The sequence below is a fragment of the Echeneis naucrates genome, chromosome 5, assembly GCF_900963305.1.
Source record: "Echeneis naucrates chromosome 5, fEcheNa1.1, whole genome shotgun sequence".
NCBI lineage: Eukaryota > Metazoa > Chordata > Actinopteri > Carangiformes > Echeneidae > Echeneis > Echeneis naucrates.
Genome location: NC_042515.1, coordinates 1,145,748 through 1,171,534, shown reverse-complemented (window position 1 = coordinate 1,171,534; position 25,787 = coordinate 1,145,748). Strand labels below are relative to the sequence as shown.

The window sequence follows — 25,787 nt, the reverse complement described above, 5'->3', positions numbered from 1 at the left end:
GCCGGTGCTGACGTCAGCTGTCCCTGATGGTTCTCACCGGCTTCAGCAGCTGACGTTGATCCGGACCAGATCAGGACCCAGAGACACACCGGAAGCAGCTCCATGGCGGTCCGAGTCTCCACTACAGTCCAATTCAATCAGACTGATGAATCAGCTGAAATCAGAGTCAGAGAGCGGACAGCAGGTGGCGCCAGTTCTACGTCATGTTGTGTTTTGTTGTGGTGATTAATGGACTCACACTGACACCTTCCGGTCAGAGTGGTACATTGCATGTACCTGTCTTCAGAGAGCCAAAAGTGTGGAGGAGTTTTTGTGCCACTGTGAAATAAATAAATACATCATTAAATAAAAAAATCATTAATTAAATACTTAAATGTGTTATTTATTAATTGAAATACCGATTGATTTTATGTAAAAACACATAATTATTTCAGTATTTAATTAATCATTTCGTGGTCCTGTGATGCAGTGTTTCATTAATTAATTTAATCTGTCAAACTCACCCATCAAAGTCAGTGGGCGGGACTAACGCCTGATTGGTTACCCAGAGCATCAAGTCAAAACAGATCGAATCCAGATCACGGATCGACGCAGAGCTGGAGAACACACTCCGGTACACAACAGCACAAAGGTCCGCACAGACTGCCGAACTGGGTCAATAATAATCATTCAATCGTTCCGTCCCGCGAGTGGCAGAGTCGGACAAAATGCTGAGAAGTTCCCCGGAGCTGCGGAGAGAAGCGGACCTGTCCCATGTAAGAAAAGTAATTTATTAATTCAATGTTAACCAGGTGTGTTAGTAATCGATGACTCGGGACACAGGTGGTGGTTACATTAGCAAACTATTTTTTTTTACAGATGGATGAACTGTGTTTATATGTGGGATGCGATCCAATGGCTATAACAAACTTATGGAAGTGTTCCTGAAACTCCAAGAAGGGGGAGTATTTGAATTCCTAAAAATTGCAGGATCTCCTCGCAGTCGAAATCTGGCAGACTTCAGACCAAAGCAATGGATCACAGTAAATTGGCATTAGTCCCGCCCACTGACTTTGACAGATAAATAAATTCATGAAACACTGCATCACAGGACCACAAAATAATTAAATACTGAAATAATTGTGTTTTTACATAAAATCAATTGGTATTTCAATTGACACATTTAAGTAATTATTTAATTATATATTTATAAATTTATTTAATGAAGTATTTATTTATTTCATAGTGGCACAAAAACTCCTCCATACGTATGCTGGTGTGACGTATATCTGACAAGTGACGATGTGACACTGACTTCTGGTGTCCAGCAGGTGGCGCTCTGAGTCTGACTTCATGTTGACTGAAGTTCAGGAATGTGGTCATCAGTTTGGGTCGGTTCGGATGATCAATGTTGGACTGGCAGGAAGTGACGCAGAAACCAGAACTGTCCGAACCTCGATGCTCATTTTTTCATTAGTTTTATTTGATTCCACTAATTCTCCTTCTTTTGGTCACCTGGTCCGGAGTTCTGGTTCCGGTCTGTCGGTGTTTCCAGTCTGTTGGCGGTCCAGATTTCTGTCTCTACTCATCACTGATGAATCTGTAGTTTGAATCTGACACAGGTTTTTATTTTCTGCCCTGACAGAGCCTCGACTGTTCAGGTGAACCTGAATGTTTCCATCAGATCACAATGTGACACGTTGTCAGTCTGTTCTGATCAGTGTGTTCATGTTAATCAATCTTTATTTGAGAAGTACCTTTCATGCAAGTTTATTACAAAGACCTTTTAAAGAGGAATGAATGATAAGCTTTTGAAATGATCCAGTTTCCCGTTCTAAACTGGTTCACACATCAGAAAGGACCCACTGCACACGTCTGATGGCTCAGGACTGATGTGGATGACTTTATTTTCTTCCTGCAGAAGAGAAAACAAAATTACATGGAAGAAAACCTAAACTGTCAGCATATTTTTTTTTTTATTCAACTACTTGTGGTCAAGTCTGTCATTCATAATCAGGTTGAACATGGTCTCTGCCTTGGTTACATTCCTGAGATCCTGAGCCCATAAACAGAGAGCGCCATGATAAATCCTGAGATACAGTTTGACTTGTTAGAACAAATGTCACATTGGTGTCAGTATTATTATTGATCAGCATTAATTGTCTTTGTATTTGTAAAATTATGTGTTTAGGTCGTTCTACAGCTGAGCTGATGTTTCTATCTTTATCTGATCAGGAGTTCTGCTCATTCTTTGGAGCAGTAATGATGAACAATCAGCTCCAAATATCCAGAGACTTTGGCAGCTAGGCCTCTGAATGACGCACTCTGATTGGCTGTGACATCTATCAAAGATGGAGGATGAGAATGGACGGATAAACACAGAGGTAAACTGATATTCGGAAGTATCTACACTTTAACGGGCTAAAAGGTAAAACCTGCTGTAAAATACCAGAAGGGACACTCTGATCAACTCATGGATGAAGATGATTCATAATGTGAGCTCTGCTTAAAAGACATTTAAGGACAGTCATGATAACTGTCTTAAGTTTGAATAAATCTATTTGGATGTGTTGATTTGAACTTACTAGTGCGACATATGCAGAAAACTACTCCAAGAAGTAAAGCAAGACATAACCCTGCAATAACCACGTACAGACGGACCAGTGTGTTCGTTCCCCCTGAAATACAGAACAAAGTCATTTAGCATACACTCAGATCGTCACTGAAGATGTGCATGCTGCTGAAACCTATGAAAACAAGTTCAGACGTTTCTCAAACATCACTGGAGGAAATTCTTTGACTTTTTTCTGCAGAGTTTAGAAGCAGGAATGAATTAATGCGAAATGGACAATATTTTTCAGTACACGACTAATATGTGAATCCTGAAGTGATGAATGAACTTTGGATTGTTCCACAGAGTTTATATTCATATCATTGTCTGATAGCTGTAGCTACAATCAAGGGTTTCTTTTACAACATTTCAACAACTTTGAGAGATTCACCATCCAGATGTACTGAGTAAAGTCTGAACACAGAATGAGCAGATCCATGAAGAATCTCACCAGGTACAGGTACATAGTTCTGATCGTAAATCTGATGTTTGATGGGCTCCTGTGTTGCTACACAGCGATAGTTGCCAGACGTGGTCACTTTAGTATGGACGATGATGGTGTAGCTTCTTCCTGTTTCAGAAATCTTTGGTTTTTCAGCAGGGAGGATGTTTCCATCTCCGTCCATCAACTGAACTTCAGGTCTGAAGGTCTCACCATGAACCTCACACTCAAGATTCACACCATCCTGTGTTTCACCAAGTATCTTGAAGGACAGCTTTGAAATTGTACCTGTAAACATAAAGAATAATTTATGAACAATTTTTACAGTATCTTACAGAATCTTTTTTGCTTAAAAATGTTTTATATTGAGTTTAAGTAGAAAATACATAACAGAGAAAGGCACAATAGGAGGATTTACTTTTGACTTGATATTATGAGGGCTATTGATATTTGTCAAGATGAAATCATGTGAAATTTGTTAAGACATAAAGAACATCTTCTATCCCACTAAAACAACCTAAAGATTATGTTAAGTATTAACTGTGTCACTGACACACACTCAGTGTTCACTTCATTAGGTACGCCTGTACAATCTAACACAATTCAACACAACTGTTGTGTGATGGAGTCGACTTAAACTGACTGAATTCAACATAATCTTGTTTTTCTGAACACGGATCAGTGATGTCTGAATAGATCTAAATCAATCAGGATAAATCTACATAAAGTGAAGGGTAATTATCCTCACGTCGCAAATAAAGAGTGGCGCCGTCACCGTGACGTCATAACACAACAGACTCACCTGGGATGTTTTCGTCACTTCTGTCTTTTAACCTTTTGTGGCTCAGAGGTTGCATACGACCCGACATGAATGTGGAAAAGTCCATAAATACATTGACTACATATTTCCACATGGAGCCAAATGTTCATATAAACACGTTATATCTCATCTGAAAGCTCAGATGTTCGTTTTTTCATCGCCCTTAACGATCTTCACGGCGGATTTACGACGTTCGAACAGGAACGTCTCACTTTACGGCAGTCAGCCGGCAGAAACTAGCTTGCTAACTTGTGTCGCCACCGTTAAAATCGGTTTATTGGTCCAAAAAGAGACTTTTAAAGACGAAGTGGGCTCGATTTAAAGAAGAAGAAGCCGCAGATTGAATCCAGCTGGTTTTAAATCCAGTGGATGTAAAAACGAGCCAAATTAAAGTGAATGAATTCCCGCCTTTAGTTTGAACGCTGCTCTTCAAACTTCCGCTTCATCTGCATTTCTGTCAATTTTCACTTTGGACCGAATAACTGACCAATGAGCTTCAAGGTCTCTGACATCAGGACCCGCCCAGCAACAAATCAAACCAATCAGCACCTTTACAGCACCTACACTGACGTCACTAACGAACTCTTTACTCCTCGGCCAATCAGAGGAGCGCGCCTTTCGGCGGCCCCTCATGACTTTGATGGACAGCTGCTTCCGTCCAATAGGAAGTGAGCTCTGTGAAAAAAGTCAGAGCGTGTCGGCGGTAAAAGGAGCTGCCTGCCCATATATGGAAGTTAGCGTAGCCGGACTTCCTGCGGCGGAGGCCCGCCCACAGAACAGAGGAAGTCCTTATCGGGCCACAGAGAGCAGATCGAATAAACTAAAGATGGAAATGTGGATGTGAACATGAAGTGCAGCTTCTTTTAGTCGGCTTTAACATTCAGGGACACTTTTAGAGCCACTCAACACTTTTCTCTTCTTTATTTGGAGCTCTGGAGAGCTTTTCTAAAGCTCTGTAGTCCTCTGATGGAGATGATCTGTGCTGCACTTTGGGAAATATCTCAGAGACACTTCAGTCTATCAACATGACATTTGGTACAGATGTTGGACGCCAGCTGACGAACGGACGGTGTGAACGTGGGCCTGATATCTGCTGATACGACGGTTTTACTGCGGTCTAAATATGAGCTGGAAGTCAAAGAAGAGCAGCGTTTCCGTGTTTGTCGGTTCAATCCTTCGTCAGCTCTACAGATTCTGAGCTGAAAGTCAAATGAACGGAGCCCATGAAACCTCCGACAGCTCGTTTTCACTCATGCTGTGGAAATGGATCAGGTTCTTGTACTTTTGGTGGAAAACACGGTTAAAAATGGGAAAGTATTCAGAGACAGAAATGCACATCAGTAAAATGAACCCTAACAGGTTAAGGGACCATCTAAAAGGAAGAACAAAGCAAAACAGATGTTAGTTTGTGAAATCATTCGTGTAGGAAACAGATAACAAACCTGGGAATGTATGACAGATCTACCTAAAACCAATTTCACCAACGTCTAAGTTTAAAAACAACATTCAAAGATGTTCATGTTAATGCTGAGCTGGAAACAAACACCTTTCTGGTTGAATCTCGTTTCATCAGTCTGAAGTAGATTCATCTCAAATTTAATCCACCACAAACTGCTGAAAGGTGATTGTTCAGAATAAACTAAACTGGAACGTGTCAGATATCCAACATGTCTGATCCTTCAGAGGGAATCAGCCCAGATGTGGCTGCAGGTCTGTGGGGACGAGGTCCTCCAGATGTGTATTCTGATGTTTGATCTGAGATCAGATCAGTGAATAATCAGGAGTTTGATGAAAACACTCACCAACAAGAAGCTTCACGTGCTGTTTCTGATTTGTACGTCTAAATTCACAGCTGTACTTTCCACTGTCAGACACCTTCGTGTTGCTGATCTTTATGGAGGCGTTTCCGTCCTTCAGTCCTCCAGGAAAATGTGAGACACGACCTTTGAACTGCTCATGTTGACCTGATAGATCTTTACTGGAAGAAAGACCACCTTCATACACATAAACCTCCTTCTGACCGTCAGCCCTCCAGTCAAACCTCTCAGCTGTAATATCCTCTGAGATGGAACAGGGTAAAGTCACATCATGTCCTTCTATCACTGTGATCTCTGGTCCTGGAAGACAAAACATGTTGGATTTAGACACGTGGACGTCTTTGTTCTGACTAAACATCAACTGAATTTAGAATAAAATACTTTCACTTAAAGACAGAAACAACTTTACAAATACAAATTCTGAGACATTTGACTGTTTGGTTTGTCTGTTTGTTGTAAAATGACTCGTTTCTAAATAAACAGGTGTCCATCCACAGAATGAAGAGTTTCAGTGACACTAAATGTTCAGTCAACAGACGGCTCAGCAGGAAATAAGATGATCAGAAAATTACAAACATCTCATTATTTCGTCATGTTATTTTCATTCTGGGACGTTTCAAACAGACTCGTGTTATGAAAGAGGCCGTAATGTGGGAAAGTTTCTTTTTCTCCTGAAGACGTTTGAAATGAGGAAGTGAAGTGATCACCTCAGTAAAGACGAGTGTGTGTGTGTGTGTGTGTGTGTGTGTGTGTGTGTGTGTGTGTGTGGTCGGCTCAGCTTCCTCAGCCGTTTAGACAGCTCGAGGTGTTTTTGCCTCCATGTCTGAGGGGCGTTTGGCTCAGTGAGATAAATTCAGAAATCTGTAAAATAATTTCAATTATGATCTATGAGAACATTTAAAGTTACAGTTACACATGAAAACTGTTAAACTTGATGTGAGCTAAAACAGCAAGTTGTTTTTTGGGTGTAAATGAAAAATCACTTTATTCTATTAAAAACTAAATTCTTTTCTTTTGGAGAAAGAATCTTTTTTTTTTTTTTTTTTTTGCTCACTTTAGATTTCCGTGAAAATTTGTTCACATCAGACAACAAAATAACACAAAAGCTTGACAATGATAAGAAATGTGTATATTAGTTTTCTACATCAGTTCTTTCTTGTATAAATCAGCACCTGTGCTCGTGACAATAACAGTTTAATATTTTATATTAACAAATCTTTGCCCAGTCTCATCAATTTCAAATAACCTGAACATGATTTCACATTTATGTCGCTGTCAAATTAAAAGTAACAGCCAACTTTTTAAACAAATATGAACAGAAAAGTTTGTCGCCGACTCATGAAGAAAGATTTTTAAACGACTTTTACAAACACAAAGTTGTTGTTTTGTGTGCAGCTCAGTTTCTCACCGGGTTCCTCGGCAGACGCTGCTGCAGCCCACATCAGGACGCACACACACAGAGGAAGCAGCTCCATAACTGCAGCTGGCACACAAACCTGCAGCTTTTCTGCAGAACGCTTTCGATTCTCGCAGTCAGCCCCTTCACACGGTCATTGCATCATCAGAAGGAAGGAGAGAGTGAAGAAGTGCAGAGAAATCCACAAACTGAACCTGCTCATCAGATCCATTCAGTGATGTTGGAAAATGAAGAAAAGCCGAAGGAGCTCATCTGTTTATTTATTTAAATAGAAATAAAATTAGAGTTTTTTTATTTTAGAATATCTGATCGATGTTTTTCATTTCCTGTTACAGTTTCAGTCTGATCTTTGACCTGAAGGGGGCTCAGATCCACCTTCTCCTCATCTGGTTTCTAAAGAACAAGATGGCCGACAGACCTGTGACCTTTGACCCTTAGATTTTTAATTTTTATTTATTTATGTTTGTTGTGTTGGAGAAACAGAGACTTAGTGAGTTTTGTGTTGATTTTGGAGAAAAGTTTAAGGTTCAGATCAGGTTTCAGATTCAGGTCCAATGAAATCAGCCACTTCCCCAAAATGAGAGTTCAGCACTTTCAGTTTTTCATGAATGTGTGGTTGTGGGTTCTTTTTGTGTTCCTTTTGTGTGGGTTAGGGTTAACCCGAACCCACTAAGCTCCGTTAGTTTTCTGTCTTCACCCTGAACGACAGGAATGAGTCTCTCAGCTGCTTCAGGCTGGAGGAGGCTGGGAAATGTCTTCACTCTGACTTCTGCTGCTCAGAGGTCAGTTCCTCTGATCTTCTTTCTCAGTTCATTTTACAGAAGAGAAACTTTTCGTCCGGAGTATCTCAAACGTCAGCTTTAATCTCCTAAAAGCTGTGATCGAGAGTTTTTGAAGTGAAGCAGCGGAGGAACAACTTCTCCTTTACCTCCTCATTCTTCTGTGGAAATGTCAAACTGTTTTGTTTTTCATTTTATTGGAAAATCTGGATTTTTTCCAGAACAGAAACCTTGAAGGTTTAGATCCTAATGAGCCCGTTTGGGGTCAAGCACGTGAACGTGCCCCAGTAAACATGCTCTGTGCCCCCCTGTAAATGTTAAAAGCTCGAGGAGTGCATTTCCTTTCTAGTCAAGAAACAACAAATCTAAACTGCGTTGTTTAAATGAGACAAAGCATCAGTCGGATGTGTCAGAGACAGACTGCTGTCAGTCTGACTTCCTGTTTGTCTCCACACCGTTCGGAGTAGATGATCCTGTGAGCCTCCTTCATGACAAACCACTTGGATGTGTCTTTTCATTATGACATCTTACACAGAGGTTTAAATCAAATCAAAGCTCTCTGAGTGATTTCATACAATAAAACCATCAAACTGATCTCCATGTTGTTGAAGCTCAGTTCTCTTTACCAAGTGAGATCTCAGTGTTTTCACAGAAAGTTCCACATTTTACACACAATGATTCTGAGAGATTTTATCATGTTTCAGAGGAACTCTTTGATCGCGGCCGTGTCTACATGTGGATCCCACTGGGAAGTTTTTTGGTCGTGGCAACAGTTTTAGCTCTGGTTCAGTTCTTTCTCATCAAGGACTCTGAAAATCACAGGAAGAAAAGTAAGCAGAAGTCATTTCAGTATAACTGCTCTCTTGTTTCCTCAGAAATGAAATGTCTTTTCTGCAGATCCTGATCAGATGAATTCCTCCAGCAGACCTGCAGAGGAACCACGAACTGATGATCACATCTAACAGCTTCACAAGGGGAGGAAAAATACTGAGAGTTACTGTTGGAGCTAAAATGTACTCTGGTACAAGTACATGCACAAAGATGAAAGTACTGCTCCGGTGAAAGAACCCAGAGTATTCATGAAGATGAAGTACAGATAGTACTGCTCCGGTGAAAGAACCCAGAGTATTCATGAAGATGAAGTACAGATAGTACTGCTCCGGTGAAAGAACCGAAACAAAACCAGCAAGAAAAACTGAACAGCAAATGTAACCTGATATTCAAATTTTTAAGGAACACCTTTAAATAAAAATCCTTCTTTTTCTCCTCACTTCTGCTCAAGGTCATGATAAAGTGACGGGCTGCTGCTGGGATGAAGATGGAGTCAGTTCAGGTTCTTCTGGTGCAGTTTGGAGAAAATCTGTTTCGTGTTTCATATCAATCTGAATTCTTTTCACATCAGTCCAGTCGCCCCCTGATGGTCATGAAGGTTTAAAGCTCTTCAGACCAGAGTCCAGGTCCAGGTTCTGAACATTCAGAGAGAGACGTTAATCTTTGAGTTTTGTCCTCAATGGGCCGCCGTACTCTCCTCTTCAATCACTGTGGAAGTTCATTCATCAACATTTTCCAGGTTTGATGGAGCCTGGACAGATCACAGTCCTCCACAGTCCTCCAGAGTCCATCAGAGTCCTCCACAGTCCTCCAGAGTCCATCAGAGTCCAGTAGAGTCCAGTAGAGTCCAGTAGAGTCCAGTAGAGTCCTCCAGAGTCCATCAGAGTCCATCCGAGTCCATTAGAGACTCCAGAGTCCTCCAGAGTCCATCAGAGTCCATCAGAGCCCATCCGAGTCCATCAGAGTCCATCAGAGTCCATCCGAGTCCATTAGAGTCCTACAGAGTCCTCCAGAGTCCATCAGAGTCCAGTAGAGTCCAGTAGAGTCCTCCAGAGTCCTCCAGAGTCCTCCAGAGTCCATCAGAGTCCAGTAGAGTCCAGTAGAGTCCTTCAGAGTCCATCCCGGAGGACCATCACAGGCTTCAGGTCAGCTGGCAGCAGGGGGGTTGAAGGCAGCGTGGACGGGGCCGACGAACTCAGCCTGTTTTTCAGCAGATTTTCCAGACGAACTGAACTCGTCCCCTCCTGGTTGTGGACCTGAGAAGGACTAAGGTGCCGATGACCCCTGAGTCCATCCAGACGGTCTGTGTGGACAATAAACTGGACTGGGCTGAAAACACTGACTCACTCTGAGTCAGCTGGTTTATTCTATATTCTATATTCAAATGTTGGTAGACTGCTGTTTTATTCATCACTTTGTAGATACAGGAACAAATGGACATTTATATTTTATTTTATTTTAGTGTTTTACACTTCTTCAGACTTTTGAATGGGAGCATCTGTAACTGATTCTGATTCTGATTCTGATCAGAGTCCATCACAGGGACAGACAGACCTGATGTTCCCCCACCGCTGACACTGTAATCGATCATGACTGATGATTGGAGTTCAGACTGTGTTCATGTTCATCTGCGCATGCTCAGTCCCTCCCCTTCCTCCCCCCTCAGCATCCCCTCCATCCTCCAGCAGCTCCCTCCTCTCCGGATGTCTCCGGATCTGCTCGGCCGCCTGCAGCAGGTAAGACCCCGCTGTCACTCCGGTCCTCCGCCCGTCTAACCGGAGCCACCGTCGATGGCTGTCCGGTGGATACCGACTCCATCCCGGTCATCCCCCCCCCCCCCCCCCCCCCCAGCCGGTTAAATCGGTACTTCCCGTCTCCGTGTTGGCTCATTTGGATGATCCGGATCAGGATCAGGACTCTCCATCCTCCGTCTGCCCGACTTATCAGCCCTCAGGTCGGATGATGAATGAGTCGGTGGCGCTTATCTGTCCGGGCTGGTCCTGATATGATCACACACACAGAGACACACACACAGAGACACACACACACAGACACACACAGACACACAGACACACACAGAGACACACAGACACACAGAGACACACAGAGACACACAGAGACACACACACACACACACAGAGACACACACACACACACACTTAGTGCTCCAGGTTTCGGCAGGTTGACGTATCAAGGTCACACCGTCTCTGTGCACATCAGGAGCTGACACACTGGCCGGGGGGCCCCGGGCCCTCCTGGCCCCCCCGGCCCCCTCCCTGTGGCACCGGGAGCTCCCAGAAGGAGTTAAAGGGAAAGAGATGTTTTGGAGGAAACTGAATCAGGTTTGATGAGGACCGTCTCAGTATTTCATCAGATCCTGAACCTGCAGCCGTCATCATGATAAATCGTTTAACTGTCACCTTTATCTGTCAGTGGCTTTAAATAAGAAAACAGAATTATGACGTAGACCAGGACCACAGGATCCGGTTCCCTTTGTCCTGAGGCCCGGACTCCTCTTTAGTGTGTGGAGACTGATGAGGACTGAGGTTCTGGTTTCAATTCTTCATTCACCTCAACAGGAAGAAGAGGCTGCGATGACGAGAGGAGGAAGAAATGGAAATAAAATCTACCGAGGTGAGACGCCATTATTACATTGATGATGTGAATTGAACTATGTTTTTTTGTGCTTCACTGTTGGCACCAAAAGCTTTGTGAGTCTCCAGACGTGGAAAAAATTCTCGTTTTGTCCAAGTTCCAAAAAAACCCCCAAAACAAACAGAAACTTCTGAAGAGTTTGTCACCGTCTGACATGATGACAGAAACTCCACAGAGACCTTTGACCTCTTACTGTGGATGTCACCTCCTCAGTGAGGACGATGGCGGAGACATGAACACACCCAGCAGGTTTCGATGGAGTCCTCTTTTAACGCCGTAGAGCTCCGCGAGCTCCAAGGCGGAGGAGGCCGGCAGGTCGTGTCTGCGGCTCAGGCCTCTACGTCCTGGACGCCGTCCGCCCGCGGCTTTGAGAACGCCTCCTACCAGCCGGACGAGCAGCACGAAGAGCAGGCGGCAGCTGGGCCCTCGACCTCTGACAGCAGCACGGTTCGTTTGGTTCCTCACCTGTCCTCACCTGTCCTCACCCATCTTCACGTCTCCTCACCTGACCTGTCCTCACCTGTCCTCACCTGTCCTCTCCCATCTTCACGTCTCCTCACCTGACCTGTCCTCACCTGTCCTCACCTGTCCTCTCCCATCTTCACGTCTCCTCACCTGACCTGTCCTCACCTGTCACGGTTCGTTTGGTTCCTCACCTGTCCTCACCTGTCCTCACCCATCTTCACGTCTCCTCACCTGACCTGTCCTCACCTGTCCTCACCTGTCCTCTCCCATCTTCACGTCTCCTCACCTGACCTGTCCTCACCTGTCCTCACCCATCTTCATGTCTCCTCACCTGACCTGTCCTCACCTGTCCTCACCTGTCCTCTCCCATCTTCACGTCTCCTCACCTGACCTGTCCTCACCTGTCCTCACCTGTCCTCACCCATCTTCACGTCTCCTCACCTGACCTGTCCTCTCCCATCTTCATGTCTCCTCACCTGACCTGTCCTCACCTGTCCTCACCCATCTTCACGTCTCCTCACCTGACCTGTCCTCACCTGTCCTCTCCCATCTTCACATCTCCTCACCTGACCTGTCCTCACCTGTCCTCACCTGTCCTCTCCCATCTTCACGTCTCCTCACCTGACCTGTCCTCACCTGTCCTCACCTGTCCTCACCCATCTTCATGTCTCCTCACCTGACCTGTCCTCACCCATCTTCACGTCTCCTCACCTGACCTGTCCTCACCTGTCCTCATCTTTCTTCCAGGGGGAGCAGCATCAGGATCGTCCCCCCAGGCCGTTGGATGAGGAGGAAGGCGTTCTTGGGCAGGAGGACGGGCAGGACTTCACTGAGCTGACTCCTGCTGATGACCACTCGGCGGACTACGGCTTCATCTTCGCCCTGGTGTTCCTGGTGAGCGGCATCGTCCTCGTGGTCATCGCCTACACCATCCCTCGGGAGGCAAAGGTCGACCCGGACCTGCTGTCGGCTCGCCAGATGGAGAAGCTGGAGATGTACTACGCCCAGCTGGGCTCCCACCTGGACAAGTGCATCATCGCGGGCCTGGGCCTGCTGACCCTGGGGGGGATGTTCCTGTCGGTTCTGCTCATGGTGTCCATCTGCCGGGGCGAGATGTACCGGCGCCGGGCGGCGTTTGTCCGACCCAAGAGGACTTATGGCTCCATCAACCTGAGGATGAAACAGCTGGCCACTGGAGAGGCCGGAGGAGGCGAGGCGTTTTTGGTGGAACATCCGGAGACGGGGAATAACCAACAGCCAGGTCCGGACTGGGACTCCAGATCCGAACCAGGACCGAGTAGTTCTTCTGCTGGGGCTTCTTCTTCTGCACACGGACTCAACTAGCTGAGCCTTGCGTTCTGCCGTCCTCTCAGCGAGCCCTCAGTTGCTAAACGGAGCAGGTCCTCATTTGTGCCAACAGGAGAAGCACATCGTGAGCACCAGGCTTTCAGCTTCAGCCCAACGTTCTGGGTTGAGGTTATGGGATATTTGCTCTGACCAATCAGCAGGGACGTCTGAGGGCTCGGCCCAGTTCAGACGAGGTAAGTCTGTGGATCAGAGCCAGGACGGATGTCAAACAGTAGAGCTCTAATGTGAAAGCACATTGTGTGTGATGAACCTGGAAAGATTCAGTGTTGATGCTCAGTTATCACACAAACTGATGTTCAACATTTAAATCCTAAACACCAGATTAACCTGAACACAGATATGAAATATCTGACTTTCATTATCTGACTTGATTAATTAATTGTGATAGAAACTGTCGCAGAAATAAATTGAGGCAACATTTTTGAAAGCAATAACTTCACATCTACAGTCCAAACCAGAGCCAGAGAATAAAATAATCTAATAACAAACCCATCAGGAAGCAGTCACACGGACAAAACAGACAAAACACGCTGAAACAAAAACATGTGTCATCAGCCTCAACCCCCCAGGATCAGTTTGTCTCACAACTTGACAGAAAGCAAAGATTTGAGACATGTTGAAGGACAAATGTTTCTTAGTGACCATCAGACTGAACTGATCTCTTCATTTATTCTTCACTGAAAATATGAAATGTCAACAACTTTAAGAAGTTTGAAGACTTAGCTCCATCAGTGACCAAAGACTGCTTTTGAAGTTATTGTTCCTCTGCAGTTAAAACACATTTATGTCAACTTCCAAACCTGATGGCTCTTCCTGTTTCCCCCTTAAACAGAATCAGCTGATCTGTCCGATCTGGATCAGTCCGACTCTCTGACTCCTTCTGTGTGTTTATCCGTCCATCCTCATCCTCCATCTTTGACAGTGACGTCTGGAGTCACGTCTTTCCATCGGACGCTCCTATTGGCTCCGGTGGGTGATGTCACAGCCAATCAGGATCAGTCCTGCATGTTTCTGAGTTGACAGAATAAAGACAATCAGATATTTGGAACTGATTTTTCATCATTAACAAGCAAAACTCCTGATCAGATAAAGATAGAAACAACCCAAACACACGAGAGGAACTTTTCTTTGGAGACGAAGGAAACATTCAGAGTCTGAACTGATCAGACAGAATCAGCTGAGTCTGAAGGTGAGGAGACTTTTAAAAAATGAAAAACACAAAGAGATCAAACCGAAAAGCTCAAAAGGACAAAGTTTGAGTAAAGAAATGCAGAGAAGGCGCAGAAAAGGTGTTAGAGAATGATGAGTGTCAGACTGAGAGGTGTCGAAGTGAAATGAGTCCCAATTTAGTTCATGACACACACATTACCCAGAAACCACTGGGAGCATCACACCCACCCACTTCAATGTTTAGTTTAGTCATTTCCATCACGTCCTTCTATCACTGTGATCTCTGGTCCTGGAAGACAAAACAGATTTTAATTATTGTGTTATTTAGAAATATAATCACAGACTCCACACCTCAGTTGTGTTGTGATTTTTGTCTTGAAGTCAAAGTGTTGTGGAGGCTGATGGTTTATTTTCTTATAAAACATCTTAAAGAACTGAACGAGTAAAATCAGGTCATGACAACAACATTTACAGTGTTGAGGCCACAACATTAAATACAGACAACCACATTTATTCACTAAAGACACAAAAATCAACGTATCTGTGTGTTTGTGTGTGTTCGACAGGAAAACAACACAATCAGCTGCCGTGTTCACTGTGAACAGGTAACACAATCTAACTGCTGAGCTGCTGCAACAACAAATATTAACCACCAGTGAACTCCATGGGATGGAGGAATTTACAGGCTGTTATTAACATGGACACAAGATGGCGTCTGCTACAGGAAGTGATGTCATCACCAATCAGCCACTGACAGACAGTTTCATGTCCAGACCTGACGGAGCTGAAGACAAACAGACCAGGAAATGTTTTAGAGCCACTTTGACAGCATAATGACGTTTCTGAATTTATTATCCTGATTAATATTATTGAGGACGAAGCTGTTTGTCTGTTTTCAGGGATTTTGCTGTTTCTGTTTGTTCTGATTTGTTTTAAAGTAAATCCATCATTATGATGATTAAACACTGATATGTTGAAGACAATGAGGTGAATCTGCAGTCAGTTTATGTTCATATTCATTCAGAGCTCCGGCTCCAACATGGATATGAACATTAAATCAAAGCCGTCTGTGCTTTTTATTTCATTCTGGTTCAGATTCTGCAGGTTTTATATTTCAGCAGAGAAACCAGCCAGAAGTTACACAATGAAGGAAGCTGTCAGTCAGTCAGGAAGGAAAGGAGGAAGAATGTGACACCTTCTGATCCAGATCAACGAGGGCAGACTGAACAACACAAACTACATCCTACCAACCATCACACAGGTGAGACGACACCTGATCCACACAAACTGAACAGTGTAACCTTCATGACTGCTGATTCAGACTGAATCTCTTTGATCTGGGTGTTCCTAATAAACCGACTCCTGACTGCTTCATTCATGAAGGCCGCCCTGATACAAACTCAGCTGACCCCTCCAGGCTCCTGTAGACGAGATAAAACAAAGCGTGTCCTCAGAAACAGTTGAGAACTGAACTAACAGGTTTCACTGCTCCACATTTTTTAGAGAAACACAAGAAACTTGTGCGACAAAAAATGGACCAGACTCAGTGATCACCTTCCTAGCAACAAAATTTCACCCTGCTCTATATTCCCTACAGATAATATCCAACTCGGCCAGTGAGCGGTGGTAGCTATCATGTCTTTGGGGTCATCAGGTGGGAACCTCCTTTCACCGGTGTTTCGTCTAGTTAGGCCCACAACACCTCCAGGAGGCTAGACCGTGAACACTGGCGTCCCAGAGTCACCCTCCTAATGGCAGCCATCACCACTCCTCACACAAAGACACTATCTCAAACAGCACTATCACCTACTCTGACCTCTCACCAACTGCACCAGTGAAAGCGGGGTGGGGATACAGACCCTGGTTCAGGTGGGGGGGAGAAATAGAAGAGGTGGAGATAAATCAACAATCATCAGGAACAACATCTCCACCCTCATTTTCCTGAGAAGGAGGGAGTGTTACCACGGAAAGGTGGAGGAGGTCCAATATTCCTGAACATCACCTGAGCTGAATGTTCATGATGACAATCAGTCAATAACCAATGAACCACCTGAGCACCTGCTGCTGTGACGGAGTTCATCACAACTACACAACAACACAACAACACAACAACACAAATGAACTCACTTTAGATTTGATCAGAGAAAAAGAGAACAACGACAGAATCAAATCAGAATCTACAACATCTGTGATCTGGAGAGGATGGAGACACACACACAGACACACACAGACACACACAACGGCCTGAACCGACACACACAGACACACACAGACACACACAACGCCCCGAACCGAAACACACATAGACAACGCCCTGAACCAACACACACACACAGACACACACAACGCCCTGAACCAAGACAGACAGACACACAGACAGACTCACACTCACACACACAGACACACACACTCAGACTCTCACACACACACACACACACACACACACACACACACTCAGACAGACAAACAGACAGACTCACACACACACACACACACACACACACACAGACTCACACACTCATCTACACTTGTCCTGTGTCGTCATAACGTCCCAAACCTCCTCTGGACCGGAGCAGCTCTGTTAACGGCTGTTATTAACGGATGATGTCATTCAATGACGTCACCGGCCGTTTAACAGCATCGTCACAGGTGCCGGTGCTGACGTCAGCTGTCCCTGATGGTTCTCACCGGCTTCAGCAGCTGACGTTGATCCGGACCAGATCAGGACCCAGAGACACACCGGAAGCAGCTCCATGGCGGTCCGGCTCTCCACTACAGTCCAATTCAATCAGACTGATGAATCAGCTGAAATCAGAGTCAGAGAGCGGACAGCAGGTGGCGCCAGTTCTACGTCATGTTGTGTTTTGTTGTGGTGATTAATGGACTCACACTGACACCTTCCGGTCAGAGTGGTACATTGCATGTACCTGTCTTCAGAGAGCCAAAAGTATGGAGGAGTTTTTGTGCCACTGTGAAATAAATAAATACATCATTAAATAAAAAAGTCATTAATTAAATACTTAAATGTGTTATTTATTAATTGAAATACCGATTGATTTAATGTAAAAACACATAATTATTTCAGTATTTAATTAATCATTTCGTGGTCCTGTGATGCAGTGTTTCATTAATTAATTTAATCTGTCAAACTCACCCATCAAAGTCAGTGGGCGGGACTAACGCCTGATTGGTTACCCAGAGCATCAAGTCAAAACAGATCGAATCCAGATCACGGATCGACGCAGAGCTGGAGAACACACTCCGGTACACAACAGCACAAAGGTCCGCACAGACTGCCGAACTGGGTCAATAATAATCATTCAATCGTTCCGTCCCGCGAGTGGCAGAGTCGGACAAAATGCTGAGAAGTTCCCCGGAGCTGCGGAGAGAAGCGGACCTGTCCCAGAGACTAGCTGCTTTAGCTGATTGATTTGTGATATTTTTCTGTCTTGTAGCTGAAGTATCAAAACTCTCTGAGCCAGAAGGAACAAGAGAGACCACCAACACAAACCGAAGTCTGATGTCTGGCTTAAAGAGGAGCTTCTTTCTTCAGGACTTGGAGGGCAAAGAGTCACATTTTTGGATGAGTAAAACGAATTTAGCTAATCCATAAAGTTTACTGTCTGTGGCAAGTTGAAATTGTGCAGTTCTACTTAGCATTTCCATTTCTTTTTCAAAGACATACGTTTCTTAATGTCCATATTTGACTCATACTTGTGTAGTTTGTCACGTCATGTTGTGAACACCTGGTAAGTTTTCACAGGCCTTGTTTAGTTTTTGGTAAGTCAGTATGATGTGCTTTTTTCCACAGGGGATGATGGTTTTAACAAACTTATGGAAGTGTTCCTGAAACTCCAAGAAGGGGGAGTATTTGAATTTCTAAAAATTGCAGGATCTACTCGCAGTCGAAATCTGGCAGGCCGTTTTGTTTCATACGCCTTCTGATCTTTGACACTCCAAGCATTGCTGCAATTAGACAAGCTGGTGCTCCAGAAAGAACTTGATGTTCCAGAACTGAAGTCAGAATGCCCAACGCCCCGGTCCCTGTGTGCGTTGTCTGTTGTGTCCTGGTACCAGAGAAGCAGCGGAGCACTTCTTCTAAATTTGCAGTCACTCTGCAGCCATAACTTGGTCGCAGACCAAGCATGCTCTGGGTCTGCAGGTCCTGCTTCCACATATTCAGCAAGGTCTAAAAGATCAACAACTCCCGTGAAAGTTCATGCACGTCCTCTATTGCCGCCATGTTTTGAAAGGCTTCCGCACAGACTTCAGACCAAAGCAATGGATCACAGTAGATTGGCATTAGTCCCGCCCACTGACTTTGACAGATAAATAAATTCATGAAACACTGCATCACAGGACCACAAAAATAATTAAATACTGAAATAATTGTGTTTTTACATAAAATCAATTGGTATTTCAATTGACACATTTAAGTAATTATTTAATTATATATTTATTAATTTATTTAATGAAGTATTTATTTATTTCATAGTGGCACAAAAACTCCTCCATACATATGCAGGTGTGACGTATATCTGACAAGTGACGATGTGACACTGACTTCTGGTGTCCAGCAGGTGGCGCTCTGAGTCTGACTTCATGTTGACTGAAGTTCAGGAATGTGGTCATCAGTTTGGGTCGGTTCGGATGATCAATGTTGGACTGGCAGGAAGTGACGCAGAAACCAGAACTGTCCAAACCTCGATGCTCGTTTTTCCATTAGTTTTATTTGATTCCACTAATTCTCCTTCTTTTGGTCACCTGGTCCGGAGTTCTGGTTCCGGTCTGTCGGTGTTTCCAGTCTGTTGGCGGTCCAGATGTTCTGTCATCACTGATGAATTCTGTAGTTTGAATCTGACACAGGTTTTTATTTTCTGCCCTGACAGAGCCTCGACTGTTCAGGTGAACCTGAATGTTTCCATCAGATCACAATGTGACACGTTGTCAGTCTGTTCTGATCAGTGTGTTCATGTTAATCAATCTTTATTTGAGAAGTACTTTTCATGCAAGTTTATTACAAAGACCTTTTAAAGAGGAATGAATGATAAGAAGCTTTTGAAATGATCCAGTTTCCCGTTCTAAACTGGTTCACACATCAGAAAGGACCCACTGCACACGTCTGATGGCTCAGGACTGATGTGGATGACTTTATTTTCTTCCTGCAGAAGAGAAAACAAAATTACATGGAAGAAAACCTAAACTGTCAGCAGGATGTTTTATTTATTCAACTACTTGTGGTCAAGTCTGTCATTCATAATCAGGTTGAACATGGTCTCTGCCTTGGTTACATTCCTGAGATCCTGAGCCCATAAACAGAGAGCGTCATGATAAATCCTGAGATACAGTTTGACTTGTTAGAACAAATGTGACATTGGTGTCAGTATTATTATTGATCAGCATTAATTGTCTTTGTATTTGTAAAATTATGTGTTTAGGTCGTTCTACAGCTGAGCTGATGTTTCTATCTTTATCTGATCAGGAGTTCTGCTCATTCTTTGGAGCAGTAATGATGAACAATCAGCTCCAAATATCCAGAGACTTTGGCAGCTAGGCCTCTGAATGACGCACTCTGATTGGCTGTGACATCTATCAAAGATGGAGGATGAGAATGGACGGATAAACACAGAGGTAAACTGATATTCGGAAGTATCTACACTTTAACGGGCTAAAAGGTAAAACCTGCTGTAAAATACCAGAAGGGACACTCTGATCAACTCATGGATGAAGATGATTCATAATGTGAGCTCTGCTTAAAAGACATTTAAGGACAGTCATGATAACTGTCTTAAGTTTGAATAAATCTATTTGGATGTGTTGATTTGAACTTACTAGTGCGACATATGCAGAAAACTATTCCAAGAAGTAAAGCAAGACATAACCCTGCAATAACCACGTACAGACGGACCAGTGTGTTCGTTCCCCCTGAAATACAGAACAAAATCATTTAGCATACACTCAGATCGTCACTGAAGATGTGCATGCTGCTGAAACCTATGAAAACAAGTTCAGACGTTTCTCAAACATCATTCTAATCCATCAGATTTATGTCAGTCCTCACATCAGATGTTTTGTTCTGTTACTGGGTAAGAAGAACTCTCTGTGAAAACTATCGACAAAGGAGGATTTAAAACCATCCGAAGATTAAAATACCAAGAGGAAGAATCTCACCGTCAAAATGAACGTAGGTCTCAGCCTCAGTCTGATGTCTGATGCTCTCCTGTGTAGATACACAGCGATAGTAGCCGGTCTTGGTCACTTTAATTTGGAGGGTGATGTCGTAGCTTCCTCCTCTTTCAGAGATCTTTGGTTCTTCAGCAGGGAGGATGTTTCCTTCTCTGTCCTTCCACTGGACTTCAGGTTTGGGTGAAGCTCCAAGAACTTGACACTGCAACAGTTCCCAGTCTTCTCCTCTTTGCAGCGTTGTGACAGATGGTTTTGGAGCTGCACCTGTTGACATAATCATAATCCCTGATTGGTTGATGACTTCAACAGTTTCTATTGCAGATTGGAAAGAGAGCCATTCACACCTCCTATCTGCTCACCCTCACCTCACTCCCCACCCCCCCGTCTCTCTGCCTGCACTGTAGATCTGTGTGGAAGATGTCTGTCTACTCTTTAGGAAACAGAAAACCAGGAATGCCAGGAACCAGGAAACCAAATGGCGTGTCCTCTTCCTGCCTGAGAGTTTGTGTTGACAAACTGGCCCCATCTTCATCTGGATCTTGAACAGATATTTTGAGCTGCGTGAAGTTCCCTCCTGCTCACTCCACCAACATCCCAGTCCCCAAGAAGTCCACCATTCAGGACTAAATGATGACAGACCTGTTGCCCTGACATCTGTGGTCATGAAGTCCTTTGAGAGACTGGTGCTGATCCATCTGAAGGACACCACAAGCCCCCTGTTGGACCTCCTGCAGTTTCCCTCCTGGGAAAATAGGTTGGCTGATGATGCAGTCAATGTGGGACTGGCTACATCCTGCACCACTTTGACTACCCAGGGATGCATGCCATGCTCGGCTTTTACCACTGTCATCCCAGACATCTTCCCCCAGAAGCTCACCCAGCTCACTGTGCCCACCTCCACTTGTCAGTGGATCACCAGCGTCCTGGCTGACAGGAAACAGCAGGTGAAGTTGGGGAGTATCACATCTGGCATAAGGACCATCAGCACCCAGAGGTGTGTTCTCTCCCTACACAAACAACTGCACCTCAGGGGACTGGTCGGTGAAGCCCCTGAAATTTGTAAATGACTGGTCCAGTGATGCATTCAGAACCATCCTCACTCAACACACTCCTGCCTCTCACCATCCTCAAAAACACAGTGCCTACTGTAGGTAACTTCAGATTCCGAGGATCCACCTTTCACAGGATTTGAGGTGGTCCTCACTCATAAACAATGTCCGGGAGAAGGCCCAGCAGTTGTACTTGGTACAGCAGCTCAGGAAGCTCAAGCCCTTCCACGGGAGCTGCTGGTCATCTTCTACACTGCCATCATTCAGTCTTTGCTGTGCACATCCACCACTGTCTGCTTTGGCTCAGCCACAAAACAGGACAGGACCAGACTGCAAAGGACAATCAGGTCTGCAGAGAAGACCATCAGTGCTGATCTTCCCACCATCCAGGACACAAACTCTTAAAACATCTCCTTCCAGGCAGGCGCTACAGAGTGCTGTTTTTGAAAACCAGCCAGCACAGAGACAGTTTCTTACCCAGTTTCTTCGTCAGTCTGATGAACATTGTCGGAGCATTCAAGTACAGGACTCTAAATAACACATGGCGTATTTTATCCTCAGGCTATTTGCACATTTTTTTTCAATCTTCACTGTGAATTAATATTTAAAGTTATATTTTTTATATTATATATTCTTCTCACTGTCTTGTCCGTCCAATTTTATATGTTTACTTTCACCTTGTCATGAACATATCTCCCATTTAAAAACACTCACATGCTGAGAGTAAAATGAACCAAATCACATTACTTGTTTGAGTTCCCAACTGATTCTGATAAACAAGAACTTAAAGAACTTTTAAGGATTAGAAAATTAATTCCTCAATCTTTTAGTTCAGCACCTCTTTTTCAGTTTTTTTTTTTTTTAGACACATTAAAATGTGGATTAAAATGTGTCTGATGCTGGATGGGTGCTGTCATATAAGACAAAGGGAAGCAAACACGGATACACAAACATTGAAATATTCTGAATGCGCAGCTTAATGTTAGAAATATCTAAGTCAAAGAACAATTAATGTGTGAACTTCCAGCTAATCATGATATCCTTCAATGATATTGTACAAGGCTACAACAGGACGACTGACGTCATCAGAATCACGACTCACCTGGGATGTTTTCGTCACTTCTGTCTTTTAAGGGACCATCTAAAAGGAAGAACAAAGCAAAACAGATGTTAGTTTGTGAAATCATTCGTGTAGGAAACAGATAACAAACCTGGGAATGTATGACAGATCTACCTAAAACCAATTTCACCAACGTCTAAGTTTAAAAACAACATTCAAAGATGTTCATGTTAATGCTGAGCTGGAAACAAACACCTTTCTAGTTGAATCTCGTTTCATCAGTCTGAAGTAGATTCATCTCAAATTTAATCTACCACAAACTGCTGAAAGGTGATTGTTCAGAATGAACTAAACTGGAACGTGTCAGATATCCAACATGTCTGATCCTTCAGAGGGAATCAGCCCAGATGTGGCTGCAGGTCTGTGGGGACGAGGTCCTCCAGATGTGTATTCTGATGTTTGATCTGAGATCAGATCAGTGAATAATCAGGAGTTTGATGAAAACACTCACCAACAAGAAGCTTCACGTGCTGTGTCTGATTTGTACGTCTAAATTCACAGCTGTACTTTCCACTGTCAGACACCTTCGTGTTGCTGATCTTTATGGAGGCGTTTCCGTCCTTCAGTCCTCCAGGAAAATGTGAGACACGACCTTTGAACTGCTCATGTTGACCTGATAGATCTTTACTGGAAGAAAGACCACCTTCATACACATAAACCTCCTTCTGACCGTCAGCCCTCCAGTCAAACCTCTCAGCTGTAATATCCTCTGAGATGGAACAGGGTAAAGTCACATCATGTCCTTCTATCACTGTGATCTCTGGTCCTGGAAGACAAAACATGTTGGATTTAGACAAAGAAAAGAATTTAGAATAAAATACTTTCACTTAAAGACAGAAACAACTTTACAAATACAAATTCTGAGACATTTGACTGTTTGGTTTGTCTGTTTGTTGTAAAATGACTCGTTTCTAAATAAACAGGTGTCCATCCACAGAATGAAGAGTTTCAGTGACACTAAATGTTCAGTCAACAGACGGCTCAGCAGGAAATAAGATGATCAGAAAATTACAAACATCTCATTATTTCGTCATGTTATTTTCATTCTGGGACGTTTCAAACAGACTCGTGTTATGAAAGAGGCCGTAATGTGGGAAAGTTTCTTTTTCTCCTGAAGACGTTTGAAATGAGGAAGTGAAGTGATCACCTCAGTAAAGACGAGTGTGTGTGTGTGTGTGTGTGTGTGTGTGTGTGTGTGTGTGTGGTCGGCTCAGCTTCCTCAGCCGTTTAGACAGCTCGAGGTGTTTTTGCCTCCATGTCTGAGGGGCGTTTGGCTCAGTGAGATAAATTCAGAAATCTGTAAAATAATTTAAATTATGATCTATGAGAACATTTAAAGTTACAGTTACACATGAAAACTGTTAAACTTGATGTGAGCTAAAACAGCAAGTTGTTTTTTGGGTGTAAATGAAAAATCACTTTATTCTATTAAAAACTAAATTCTTTTCTTTTGGAGAAAGAATCATTTTTTTTTTTTTTTTTTGCTCACTTTAGATTTCCGTGAAAATTTGTTCACATCAGACAACAAAATAACACAAAAGCTTGACAATGATAAGAAATGTGTATATTAGTTTTCTACATCAGTTCTTTCTTGTATAAATCAGCACCTGTGCTTGTGACAATAACAGTTTAATATTTTATATTAACAAATCTTTGCCCAGTCTCATCAATTTCAAATAACCTGAACATGATTTCACATTTATGTCGCTGTCAAATTAAAAGTAACAGCCAACTTTTTAAACAAATATGAACAGAAAAGTTTGTCGCCGACTCATGAAGAAAGATTTTTAAACGACTTTTACAAACACAAAGTTGTTGTTTTGTGTGCAGCTCAGTTTCTCACCGGGTTCCTCGGCAGACGCTGCTGCAGCCCACATCAGGACGCACACACACAGAGGAAGCAGCTCCATAACTGCAGCTGGCACACAAACCTGCAGCTTTTCTGCAGAACGCTTTCGATTCTCGCAGTCAGCCCCTTCACATGGTCATTGCATCATCAGAAGGAAGGAGAGAGTGAAGAAGTGCAGAGAAATCCACAAACTGAACCTGCTCATCAGATCCATTCAGTGATGTTGGAAAATGAAGAAAAGCCGAAGGAGCTCATCTGTTTATTTATTTAAATAGAAATAAAATTAGAGTTTTTTTATTTTATAATATCTGATCGATGTTTTTCATTTCCTGTTACAGTTTCAGTCTGATCTTTGACCTGAAGGGGGCTCAGATCCACCTTCTCCTCATCTGGTTTCTAAAGAACAAGATGGCCGACAGACCTGTGACCTTTGACCCTTCGATTTTTAATTTTTATTTATTTATGTTTGTTGTGTTGGAGAAACAGAGACTTAGTGAGTCTTGTGTTGATTTTGGAGAAAAGTTTAAGGTTCAGATCAGGTTTCAGATTCAGGTCCAATGAAATCAGCCACTTCCCCAAAATGAGAGTTCAGCACTTTCAGTTTTTCATGAATGTGTGGTTGTGGGTTCTTTTTGTGCTCCTTTTGTGTGGGTTAGGGTTAACCCGAACCCCTGCAGGAACACACAGACAGTCTGTCCAATCAGCTGACGTCCCATGAAACACAACCCCACACAGACAGCAAAGAGAGATGAACGTTCACAGCAGTGATCAGTGTGCTGCTGCTTTAACGTTCACTTGTATGATGCTCCGTTAGTTTTCTGTCTTCACCCTGAACGACAGGAATGAGTCTCTCAGCTGCTTCAGGCTGGAGGAGGCTGGGAAATGTCTTCACTCTGACTTCTGCTGCTCAGAGGTCAGTTCCTCTGATCTTCTTTCTCCGTTCATTTTACAGAAGAGAAACTTTTCGTCCGGAGTATCTCAAACGTCAGCTTTAATCTCCTAAAAGCTGTGATCAAGAGTTTTTGAAGTGAAGCAGCGGAGGAACAACTTCTCCTTTACCTCCTCATTCTTCTGTGGAAATGTCAAACTGTTTTGTTTTTCATTTTATTGGAAAATCTGGATTTTTTCCAGAACAGAAACCTTGAAGGTTTAGATCCTAATGAGCCCGTTTGGGGTCAAGCACGTGAACGTGCCCCAGTAAACATGCTCTGTGCCCCCCTGTAAATGTT

The 25,787-nt window shown here is 43.5% G+C and overlaps 3 protein-coding genes and 1 long non-coding RNA gene across 7 annotated transcripts; 2 read left to right on the top strand and 2 right to left on the bottom strand.

Moving 5' to 3' along the window:
* Window positions 1-1,700: 1,700 nt before the first annotated feature.
* Window positions 1,701-7,278, bottom strand: LOC115043995 (butyrophilin subfamily 2 member A2-like). Of its 2 annotated transcripts, XM_029502811.1 has the most exons (7): window positions 7,078-7,278; window positions 5,655-5,969; window positions 5,217-5,224; window positions 3,835-3,865; window positions 3,042-3,320; window positions 2,565-2,657; window positions 1,701-1,894 (listed from the first exon to the last, which is right to left on the bottom strand). In XM_029502811.1, the coding sequence occupies exons 1-7, from the start codon at window positions 7,142-7,144 to the stop codon at window positions 1,884-1,886; spliced, it is 804 nt and encodes a 267-aa protein (XP_029358671.1). In that variant the 5' UTR covers window positions 7,145-7,278; the 3' UTR covers window positions 1,701-1,883. The 2 variants fall into 2 exon arrangements, with proteins under 2 accessions (XP_029358671.1, XP_029358673.1); XM_029502813.1 differs by lacking the exons at window positions 3,835-3,865; window positions 5,217-5,224 and having other exon boundaries at window positions 7,078-7,274.
* Window positions 7,279-8,465: 1,187 nt separating this feature from the next.
* On the top strand, window positions 8,466-9,012 carry LOC115043999 (uncharacterized). Of its 2 annotated transcripts, XR_003840759.1 has the most exons (3): window positions 8,466-8,494; window positions 8,570-8,695; window positions 8,763-9,012. It is a non-coding gene; the product is annotated as an uncharacterized LOC115043999 (long non-coding RNA). The 2 variants fall into 2 exon arrangements; XR_003840758.1 differs by lacking the exon at window positions 8,466-8,494 and having other exon boundaries at window positions 8,559-8,695.
* A 2,594-nt stretch (window positions 9,013-11,606) lies between these two features.
* LOC115043722 (transmembrane protein 74B-like) lies at window positions 11,607-13,160 on the top strand. Its single transcript, XM_029502388.1, has 2 exons — window positions 11,607-11,798; window positions 12,564-13,160. The coding sequence occupies exons 1-2, from the start codon at window positions 11,607-11,609 to the stop codon at window positions 13,158-13,160; spliced, it is 789 nt and encodes a 262-aa protein (XP_029358248.1).
* A 5,713-nt stretch (window positions 13,161-18,873) lies between these two features.
* On the bottom strand, window positions 18,874-24,679 carry LOC115043993 (butyrophilin-like protein 1). Of its 2 annotated transcripts, XM_029502807.1 has the most exons (6): window positions 24,553-24,679; window positions 23,161-23,475; window positions 22,692-22,730; window positions 20,526-20,804; window positions 20,187-20,279; window positions 18,874-19,516 (listed from the first exon to the last, which is right to left on the bottom strand). In XM_029502807.1, exons 1-6 carry the CDS (start codon window positions 24,617-24,619, stop codon window positions 19,506-19,508), a joined length of 804 nt encoding a protein of 267 aa, XP_029358667.1. In that variant the 5' UTR covers window positions 24,620-24,679; the 3' UTR covers window positions 18,874-19,505. The 2 variants fall into 2 exon arrangements, with proteins under 2 accessions (XP_029358667.1, XP_029358668.1); XM_029502808.1 differs by lacking the exon at window positions 22,692-22,730.
* Window positions 24,680-25,787: the final 1,108 nt, after the last annotated feature.

Coding starts and splice junctions, on each gene's coding strand:
- LOC115043993 (XM_029502807.1), bottom strand. CDS start 24,619: ATGGAGCTGCTTCCTCTGTGTGTGTGCGTCCTGATGTGGGCTGCAGCA. Junction 23,476..24,552: donor AGCGTCTGCCGAGGAACCCG/GTGAGAAACTGA, acceptor TTTGTCTTCCAG/GACCAGAGATCACAGTGATA. Junction 20,280..20,525: donor GACCTACGTTCATTTTGACG/GTGAGATTCTTC, acceptor TCTGTATTTCAG/GGGGAACGAACACACTGGTC.
- LOC115043995 (XM_029502811.1), bottom strand. CDS start 7,144: ATGGAGCTGCTTCCTCTGTGTGTGTGCGTCCTGATGTGGGCTGCAGCA. Junction 5,970..7,077: donor AGCGTCTGCCGAGGAACCCG/GTGAGAAACTGA, acceptor TTTGTCTTCCAG/GACCAGAGATCACAGTGATA. Junction 3,321..3,834: donor AAGTGACGAAAACATCCCAG/GTGAGTCTGTTG, acceptor TTATGTTTACAG/GTACAATTTCAAAGCTGTCC.
- LOC115043722 (XM_029502388.1), top strand. CDS start 11,607: ATGGAGTCCTCTTTTAACGCCGTAGAGCTCCGCGAGCTCCAAGGCGGA. Junction 11,799..12,563: donor CGACCTCTGACAGCAGCACG/GTTCGTTTGGTT, acceptor TCTTTCTTCCAG/GGGGAGCAGCATCAGGATCG.